The 10,937-nt window shown below is 37.6% G+C and overlaps 1 protein-coding gene and 1 pseudogene across 1 annotated transcript; both read left to right on the top strand.

Annotated features, from left to right (window-relative positions):
• Nucleotides 1–716: 716 nt before the first annotated feature.
• Nucleotides 717–2,092, top strand: LOC147299660 (BAHD acyltransferase At5g47980-like). Its single transcript, XM_086227961.1, has one exon. The coding sequence runs from the start codon at nt 723–725 to the stop codon at nt 2,052–2,054; it is 1,332 nt and encodes a 443-aa protein (XP_086084087.1). The 5' UTR covers nt 717–722; the 3' UTR covers nt 2,055–2,092.
• Nucleotides 2,093–4,506: 2,414 nt separating this feature from the next.
• Nucleotides 4,507–5,866, top strand: LOC147299659 (akuammiline synthase 1-like; annotated as a pseudogene).
• Nucleotides 5,867–10,937: the final 5,071 nt, after the last annotated feature.

Here is a 10,937-nt window from a genome sequence, read left to right as displayed (position 1 = left end):
ACCTATTAAAAATTAGAAAAGTAAAATGTCATTTTCTTCAAACAATATATCTACTACTTAAACAAGTATTATGAATGGAGATGACCAGACCCCTATTTATTATTTAGAGATAATACATGGTTGGTTTACTTATTATTTCATAATTCCCGTGTTGGTTTACGAATTTTTTTAAGTGCCAAATGAGTCCACGAATTACCTGATGTTTACCATGCACCTTAGTCCATTCCGTCAAAATACCCCAAACGTGTGTTAAGTTTTGTCACGTGGGGGCGCACATGGAGGGGCAAATCAATGATTTCATGTCCCCTCCTCTCCCTTATGCACTTCCATGTGCTCCCTATGTGACCAAACTTGACGTCCATCTGAGATATTTTGACGGAATGGATTAAGGTGGTAAACTTCAGTTAATTCATGGACTCATTTGGCACTTACAAAAATTTGTGAACCAACACGGGAATTATGAAATAATAAGTTGACTAAGCGTGTAATTATATATCTCTTATTATTTATGTTTTTGGGTCCTGTCATATATGCGTGCATGTTAAGTAATGATGAACCTCTTAGGTCCAAGTCTTGTGAACATTTGTCAAACCCAATTAGTATACACATTTAAAATAATCAAACAGAAGTTTGACTTTCATGGCGCAGGAGTTTTCCTTGTGAGTCTTTATATGGAGGGTCGCCTTTGTAATGGAATTCAAGCAGGGAGCAAGAGCAAGAGGATGGCTTCTGATATCAGAATTGAAGTCATTCAGAAGGAAACAATTAGACCATCCTCTCCAACTCCTCACCAGCTTAGAAGTTATAACCTCTCTGCTTTTGATCAACTTATCCCTGAAAATTATGTCCCACTACTTCTCTTCTATCCCAGAAATAGCACTAGTGAGGAAAGCGATCACCATTCATTGGTTGCTGAGAGATCCAAGCTTCTAAAAACATCATTATCTGAAGCCATCACTCACTTCTATCCTTTAGCAGGAAGTTACCAACATAATGTTTCAATCTGTTGCAATGACCATGGGGTTCAATTTATCGAAGCCCGAGTCAACTGTCCCATATCCAAGATTTTGGACAATCCAGATCTTGGGATGCTAAAACAATTCCTTGCAACTGATGCAAAATCCACACAAACAGAGGCAGGCTATCTTCTACTTGTCCAGGCCAACTTGTTTGAATGTGGTGGAATGGCAATTGGGGTCAGCATTTCACATAAGATCACTGATGGGTTTACACTCAGCACATTCATCACTAGCTGGGCTTCGATTGCCCTTGCTTCCACTACTACTGATCATCATGTAGTGCTTCCTGCGGCAGAATTTGGGGCTGCAGCTTCTCTTTTCCCACCACTAGAAGTCCTCAACTCAGGCCCAACTACCGCCTTGGAAATTGTTGAATCAAAGGTCAGAACAAGGAGATTTGTGTTTGATGCCTCGAAGATTGCTGCTCTCAAGTCCAAAGCTGCCAGTGCCACCGTGCCAAACCCCACACGCGTTGAAGTAGTGTCGGCGCTCATTTGGAAATGTGCAATGGAAGCATCGAGATCAAACTTTGGTTCTGTAAGGCCATCCGTGTGGTGTCAAACAGTGAACCTGCGTAAAAGATTGGGGCAGCCCTTGGCAGAAAACTTACTGGGAAATATTGTGGGGTACTTTGCAGCAAAGACTGAAGAAAGTGAAGAGGATGTTCAAAGCTTGGTTGCTAAACTCAGGAAAGGCATTGAGGAAATCAAAGAACACTATGCTAATAGAGTTAGTGGGGAAGATCTATGTGAAAGCCTCAAGGAGTATGGGAACCTTATGGAAAGGGGTGATATAGACAACTATAGATGTACAAGTTGGTGCAGGTTTTCCTTCTATGGAGCTAATTTTGGATGGGGAAAGCCATTATGGATGTGGGCTCCTAGGGCACCATTCAAGCATACATTTTTATTGATTGATAGTAGAGATGGTGTGGGCATAGAAGCGTCTTTGGCCTTCAAAGAAGAAGACATGGCCATAATTGAAACCAATAAGGACCTGCTTGCTTATGCTTCTATGAATCCAACTATCATTTAGTACCAAAAAAACAAAATGTCTCTTGTGTGTGTCAGTGTGTGTGTTTTTTCTGTATAATAAAGCCTCATGTGTTTTTTACTAGATCAATTCTATGCTGGGCTTTTGACGACCTCTCTTTGTTCTGATGCTTGTACACTCATTTTATACCATTAATAAAATGAAAAGTCAGGGTGCTTTCATTATATTAGTAAAGGGGTGGCAAGGATCAATATCTGATGCTGTACGTAGGAGATGCTGGGTTGTGACTAGTGGCAGATCCTAGCTGTATATTCCACAAGCAGAGATGCATGTGTAATTAAGGAAATGCTAGGATTAAATGTGTTTGAGCCTTAAATTAAAATTAAAATGTGGTTTCCCCATTTGCAACAATCCAAATTAGACCATCCAATCCTCTCCAGCTCCTCACAACTTACAACTTCCAACCTAGCCCTCTGTTTTTGATCAATGTACCGGCAGGTCAAGATATTGTGGTTTAACACGACCTGAGAATAATAAGTGAATTGGGTAGGTTGAGATACCAGTGTGATTGTATGATGTGGCATGTAGCTCAAACATTACTGTGGGCCATTGTACGTGGTTGTTGTTAGATCGTACAAATGTACATAAAGTATGTGTAGCAAGTGGCCATGTTTACAATCAGAGATGGTCACTTTCTCTACCAGTTCATTTTTACGTTGGATTGATCGTGAGATTGTTGATGTTGGTGATTGGCCAAAGTGGATCGGCCGTTGTGTTGATTTGGTGGTTAGTGCTTTGTTAAGCACATGAACGCTTTAATAAGAATGATTGTTGGAGATGTTTGTTTTCGGCTTAGTTCTTACTTAGCTGAGTTAGTGGTAAGTTTCGGTATCATGTTTGGTCTAGGAACACTTGGAGATGTGTGTTTGTGAGTGACTTGTAGTCACTGTCTGTTTGTGGTTGGGTGTAAGTCGCTTCACCCATACGAGCTTGTGAAAGTTTATCGGATTTATTCTTTAACCCGGTGCACCATTCAACGGTGCAGCGGTTGGTTTTGCAGGTTAAGTAAGACTGAGGAAGCAGCATGGAGAAGATGTGGCAATTGATAATCCAGAAATGGTTTTCTCTTTTATTTTGTAAAGAGTGGTTTGTATTGACTTCAGCTTATTAATATTCGAAACAGTTGTACAAGGTTACTATTTATTTATGTAATCTTGGAGGTTGATTTTTAATCAAAGTATTTGATTTATTTATTCCGCTGTGTAATTTGCATTTTGATTCAACCCAATATTTTTCTTTTAAACTCAAACTTACATTGATTGTTTGGTTCTAGATGCGAGTTGCCGAGCTTGGTAGTTCCATTTAGGGCTGAATGGTCAGTGTGGTGCTGTAACGTACCCGAATCTTCCAGCCCGGGAGTTTGGGACGTCACAACGCCAACCCCCCCCCCCCCCCCCTCTCATCTTTTTCAATAAATGCATACCATTAGACTATTGACCATTCTTTGCTAGGCATTTGGTTTTTCTTTACTGCCTATTGTCTATTCTCTCTTGGGCTTTTAGCCCAATTTTCTTGTTTTCATATGGTAAACTATTTGGATAATACAATAAACTCATGAACAAGCTTGACTTTGATTTCACAGAAGCGGTTGTGTGGATACTTTGGCCAACAACAAAGAAACAAATAAACATGTTTTTCCAATTAAGTTGTGCCAAAATACAATTAGTATACTGCTTAATGCCGTTGTATACTATGGCATACTATTTGGACAATGCAATAAACTGAATAAAGGTTGACCATTGCACACGAGCTGTCCTTTATGTTCAAATATCTGTGTATTTAACTATTTATGTTGAGGGTCTTTGGTATGTGTTAGAATTATTTATATCAATGCAGTAATTTACATTCCGTAATGTAACAGTTGACATCTCATATGGCAATTACTAAGCAGTTAAATGTCAATTGGAAATCAAATGCCAATTGGAAACCAAACTGCAGTTCAGATTACTTACTGTGCGGAAGCGTCTTGAATTAGTGTAACCACCTCGATGTTACGGCCTCGACGTGCAGTAATCTACCCAGCTGCTGTGGAAACGCAAATCACAACTTCTGTGCACGTTCTTGTGTCTCCAAGGTAAGGGATTTGCTATGAAAGTCAGATCCCAAGATTTCCACGATCCCAAAGCTCCCAGACTCTTTTGGTGAATTGTCTAAGGTTGAGTTACTGTATCCCTAGAGTATATGAACGAGAGTTTTTATATATAAGTCTACCATCAGACTTTCTTCTTTTCTTATGGTTTCCTAGAGAGAGAGTTATGGTGAGATTGGGTCTCTGTTTGAATTCAAATTCAAAGACCACAATCCTCATCTGCCATCCTTATCTCTTAACTGAGATATGGGATTTATCCACCCCAAGTGGGCGGATAATTATTGAAATTACATGTCAATAATTTCAGATAATTGTAACAGTATGAAACTCAATTGACCGAGCAAGATGGTTTCAGAGATCAAGGTTGAAATCATTCAGGAGGAAACAATTAGACCTTCCTCTCCAACTCCTCACCACCTTAGAAGCTCTAACCTCTCTTTTTTTGACCAGCTTATGCGTGAAATATATGTCCCACTACTTCTCTTCTATCCCAGTGATAGCAGTAGTGAGGTCATTGATCACCATTCTTTGGTTGCTAAAAGATCCAAGCTTCTAAAAACATCATTATCTGAAACCCTCACTCACTTTTATCCATTTGCAGGAAAATTCCAATACAATGTTTCAATCTCTTGCAATGACCAAGGGGCTGCATTTATTGAAGCCAGAGTGAACTGTCCCATATCCAAGAGTTTGGACAATCCTGATGTTGAGATGCTGAGCCAATTGCTTCCAACCGATCCAGGTTGCACACAAGCAGTCACAGGACATCTTCTACTAGTGCAAGCCACCTTCTTTGAATGTGGTGGAATTAATCACAATTGGAGTCAGCATTTCACATAAGCTCGCTGATGCATCTACGCTCAGCACATTCATTAATACCTGGGCTGCAATTGCCCTTGGCACCACTACTGATCATGCGCTGCTTCCTGCTGCAGAGTATGGTGCTGCAACTTCTCCTTTCCCGCCATCACTGGATTTCCCAAATTCACCCCCAACTACTTCCGTGGAATTTGCTGTAAAACCAAAGGTTATAACAAGGAGATTTATATTTGATGCCTCAAAGATTGCTGCTCTCAAGTCCAAAGCTGCCTGTGCCACCGTGCCAAACCCCACACGCGTTGAAGCAGTGTCAGCGCTCATTTGGAAATGTGCAACGGAAGCATCAAGATCAAACTCGGGTTCAATAAGGCCATCCGCGTGGTGTCAAGTAGTTAACATGCGGAAAATACTGGTGCCACTGCGACCCTTGGCCGAGAAAAACATACTGGGGAATTTTGTGGGGTTCTATTTAGCAAAGACAGGTTTAGAAAGTACTGAAGTCGATGATGTACCCTAAAGCTTGGTTACTAAATTGAGGCAGGGCATTGAGGAATTTAAGGACAATTATGGTAATGAGGGAGATAGTGTGGAGGATATATGCGAAAAGTTCAAAGAGAATAGGAACCAGACAAGAAAGGATGATATAGACATCTATAGTTGCAGCAGTTGGTGCAGGTTTCCCTTCTACGCAGCCAAGTTTGGATGGGGAAAGCCATCTTGGATGAGTCAGAGTATGGAGCTCAGCAATATGATTGTATTGATGGATATAATAGATGGGGATGGCATAGAAGCCTGTTTGAGTTTGAAAGAGGAAGACATGACCATAATTGAAAGTAATAAGGAGCTGCTTGCATATGCTTCTCTGAAATATCACAGTGTCATTTAATTAGTACAAAAAGAAAAGCAGAAAAGCCTCCTCTTGTATGTGCTTCAGTTTTTGATCAATGCTTGCTTTGTTTGTCTTCTCTGAATTAACCTAGCACACATAACCGATTTGCACACTTTTTGATAAATAATAAGTTTTTCTGGAACGTCACATACAAAATTCATTTCTCATGTGGAGTTGGGTTATGTTAGATGTATTGGTGGGATCATGGTCCCACACAAATGCGGAAGCTTCTCTTTCTATTATCTTTTGTGGGTGAGAATGCGAAGCCAGCTTGTATGTATACAAGTTTTGTCAACATATATAGCTGATAGCTCGATCTTTAATTAGTCGGTTGTAGCTAGATTCCACACAGAGTGGACTTGAGAGTAATAATTCCAAAAAGAATTGATATCTCGAGATAAATTTGCTTCTTCTACTGGAAAGTTTCATCCACAAAAAAACACATTATTGCCTTTTCTTTTTGTTCAAGCTAGTCAAAATACATTATCTCTTTTTCCAAACCAATAATATTGTAGGCTTTGTAGGTACTAAAATTTGTTTGTCAAATGATTGGGAGTAAATATATCAGTTTTCACCCTTTTTAGAAATAAATCTATGAGAATTAGAGTGAGTTCTATTTGAATAAACAAGAATATTACAGCTTTATTATTATTCATAGATTTAATATACAAATTTGATGAGTGTAATAATACTCTTTTTAATGAAAAAGTTTACTACAATTTTCTCCCAAAGAAAGGATTACATGCATGCAACTCGTGGAACTGATTGAGAGCCCACACACCTTGGTGTCTCAAATTAATTGATTGTCATGGATATTCAACATTTGATGGCCCAGTTGGAAGATGGCAGCTGTCCAGGTTTCTCATGTGTTCCGTAAAGCATTGGAGTTTCTGGTTGACTTTCATTCCACAAGAGCTATCGTTTTATGGTGACTTTGCCTCTTTATATAGAGGGTTTGTGCATGTTAATTTTAGAAAGACCACACATAAGAATTTAACTAAATTGTGCATTTAGTCCTTGTGATTTAACCGTTTTTTCTATGTTACTAATTTTCGTCACAGTCCAAAGACATTTTTTTCAATTTCCATCGAATTTTCATCAAATTCATTAATTAGCAGAAGTAGTACTATATATTAATTGGTTGTATCCTATATGTGCAGCCAAAAACATCGCAAAATAGCATTCCTGAGTGTGGCTAGCTAGGTTCAGGCCTGTTCTTGCTTAGACTAAGTTTTCTTTTCAAGTTTTCACCACCACATTATTAAAAAAAGAAAAAAAATCCATTAGCAATTTTTTTTTTCTGCCATTTGAATATAGTGTGAGTTTGACAGCTTTTGAGTGCTCAAAAGTGAACATATCATGCGATATGTGGCACTAGCTACATTCACATCATCACATGTTGATCACTGTCCTGTAGCATTGGTCCACAGCCTCCCTTCTGCATGTGGAAGGTCTCAATTTAGATGTTTGTAACTAGAGGAGGCTATGTTAATTCACAATGATAGACTAAATGATCATATGCATAGTAAACACTGAACTTGAACAACTAACCTTGTCCTTGAGTAGCCATAGCAGTTGAAGAACTCGAGTAGACTAACCTTCTTTCTTTGCCTCTAATTATTAAGAAAAAAAGTGAAACCCAACTACCCCCACCCTCTCCTCATCCCTCCCTCCCACCAGGTGAGGCTGGCCAACCGATACGGTAGCTAAGTGGTAGGGAGGGGGGGTGTGTTGGATTAGGTGGAGGTGGTTGGGTTGTTTTTGTAAAATTTTTTTTACATAATAAAGAGTAAAAGTTGGAATACTCGGCAGAAAAATTCAAGTGGGGTATGGCAAAGAATTTTGTGGGTTTTCTTTAACGCAAATTAGTAATAGTCTCTCCAAAAAAGGCAAATTAGAAATGTTATTGTACCATATCTTTTTAGAGACTTTGAGCAATAAGCCATCCCGGGATAACATAAGTCTTCTCCCCGTAAAACAATTCTTGACTACCATTTGGTGAAAACTCCTTAAGACTGAGTTTGGCTATTGGTGATTACTGAGTGTTGATGGAGACATCTCTACAATCTGAGTATTGGTAGCTAATTTTGAAGAAGTATTGGTGGCTATAAACTAGTTGCCTATTGCAACAAGACCCAAATTTTTTGTTAAGTCTATATGTAGCTACAAAATAGAATTACCATTAAGCTCACAAGTCTTTAGAGCCACTAACAAAAAAGGGCTATCATCGACCGATTTTTTTGCCAACAGTGGCTCAAAACCGTTGGAAAATGTCTTTACGGATTGTTATTTGTCACTAAAAATTTTCTTCTCACAATACTGTGTTTTCATGATTGCCAATGGTTTGTGACTTTTAGCCACGCCATCTCTACTGACGATTGGCAAAATCGAAAATCATTATTTTTCCAATGAAATCCATTGACAATAATATTGTTAGTAAGATAATTGGGACCTTTATCGATGGAAGAATTTAGTCTGTAATGCGATGTTTTTGAGTAGTGAGCAATAGAAGTGGACAAATCTCCTAGAATATGAAATAAGTAAATATACATTGTTTGCTCATTTCTTAACAATTTAAATTTTTTGGGTTTAGTAGTTAAGTGATATTTAGAGTACAATTCCATTTTTTGGGTTTATCGCAAATTCACCTATTTACTAAGCTGCTAACTTATGCCATCCAGCTCAAGTGGAAGACATGTACTTATCTCCACGCTTTGATTTTGGGCAAACTGTTGCAGATCTTCCGAATAGGATTGAGAGGTGAATCGCTACGATGCATTGATTATTTTTAATTTTGGGTTTGAAATGAGTATTAATGTCTTTGTGTTTGCCCCTGCCTGTTTAAATTTTGAATTGTCATAATTTCCCCCAATCTAGTATGGTGCCCATTCATTCCCCATATTGCAAACACTATGGTTTTTGCCATGTTCTTGAATATTTATTCCATGTGGATGATATGACAAATTTCATACGGAAGGGGACATTGTTGAGGTGTCCCAAATAGTTGAGGAGACACAATTGTCAAGAGAGCACACACAGATCGCAAATATTCATATACAAGCTCCACCTCCTCCAGACGAGCCTTCAGAGGATAATCTTGAAGGAAACAAGCTTTGCACTGATTATGATATTATTAGTGAGCTGCACATCTCTCTTTGAATTATAAATGATTATTTTATTGGGTTGTCCAACAATAATTAGATAATTACTCCCAAATGTTGCACATAGGTAATGGGATCGAGATGGAAGCTGTATGTTTCGTGCTATTGTTCGATTGCATCATATGGAGATTGATGAGGACAATCTGATTAAGGAGGAGAATATAGCTTCAAAATTGAGACAAGAGGTATGTTTTTATTTTTCTTAATTTTCTTCCTTAAAAGAAACAACTTTTATTACTCCTCTTAAAAATGATACAGAAACTGTGGACAAGGAGTCCAAAACAAAGCACACCAGCCAAAGAGAAAAGAAACTACACCAGAAAAAGAAACCCGAACAAAACAAAATGGTTATCTTACAGTTGTTTCCCAATTAATCTAGGTTAATGGACAAAAGACTAAGTCCTTGAACGAACAAAAGCCCACAAAGCTGACCAAAACCCCACTCCCTGCCAAAGATACTCGATCCCGACTAAGGCTGCCCATTCGTTTAGTATTTACTGAATCGATCGAAATTTTTTGGTTTGGTAAATCGAAAATCCAAAACTGAAAATTTACGAAAAAGTTGGTTTGGTTGGTAAACCGACCGATTACCGAAAATTATGACCGAAAGAAATTAACCGAATCGATTATTACTGAAAAAATCGAAATATATATCGAAAAATCCGAAACAATTACCGAAATTTAGTTATATATATTTATATGTAATATTATTACATTAATAATTTAATATGGTTAGTATATGGTTATATATATGGGATTAATACCATTTTGCTCCCCCGACTATTACACTTGTATCAGTTTGCTCCCCAGACTTCTAATTTGGAAAATTAAGGACTCTGACTTTTTCAATTTGGCCAATTGAGGTTCTTTTGTCAATTTACACATTTTTTATCCAAATCTTTGAGGGCAAAATGGTCCCTTCCAATTAGATCTTATCATTTTTTCCTCATGCATCATTTTTCCTCTTTTATTTCTTGCTAAATTTTGCTTGATCATCTCGACATTTTAGATGAAAAATGTATAAATTGACGAAATAACCTTAATTGGCAAAATTGAAAAAGTCAGGGTCCTTAATTTTCCAAATTAGAAGTCTGGGGAGCAAACTGATACATGTGTAATAGTCTGGGGAGCAAAATGACATTAATCCCTATATATATTTATATGGAGGAAATTACAGATTTAGTCCAGTTATTTTATACCTAGTTCAATTTTGGTCCACAATCTTTTTTAAGTTCTGTTTTGGTCCACTAATTGTTTCACTTGTTCAATAAAGGTCCAGATTTGTTTTCTCAAATTTGGCCTGTTTTTTACCCTATCAAATCTCACCCAAATTCAGCAAATATATATTTGTTTTAAAGCTATGCATTTCTTCTTTACAACCATATAAAGATCATTCAAATTGGAGTTCTAAAACTCAAGATAATTGACCCTAAAGTAGGGTACCCAAAACTGCCAATTTTTCAAATTTCACCAAATCTCAATTCTTTTAGATTAGGGATTAATGTCATTTTGCTCCCCAGACTATTACACATGTATCAGTTTGCTCCCCAGACTTTTAATTTGGAAAATTAAGGACCCTGACTTTTTCAATTTTGCCAATTAAGGTTATTCCGTCAATTTATACATTTTTCATCTAAAATTTCGAGATGATCAAGCAAAATTTAGCAAGAAATAAAAGAGAAAAAATGATGCATGAGGAAAAAATGATAAGATCTAATTGGAAGGGACCATTTTGCCCTCAAAGATTTGGATAAAAAATGTGTAAATTGACAAAAGAACCTCAATTGGCAAAATTGAAAAAGTCAGAGTCCTTAATTTTCCAAATTAGAAGTCTGGGGAGCAAACTGATACAAGTGTAATAGTCTGGGGAGCAAAATGGTAGTAATCCCTTTAGATTATAATACTCC

The sequence above is a fragment of the Dryas octopetala genome, chromosome 1, assembly GCF_963921425.1.
Source record: "Dryas octopetala chromosome 1, drDryOcto1.1, whole genome shotgun sequence".
Classification (NCBI taxonomy): Eukaryota; Viridiplantae; Streptophyta; class Magnoliopsida; order Rosales; family Rosaceae; genus Dryas; species Dryas octopetala.
The sequence above is the reverse complement of the archived record's forward strand: the minus strand, read 5'-3'. Positions and strand labels throughout refer to the sequence as shown.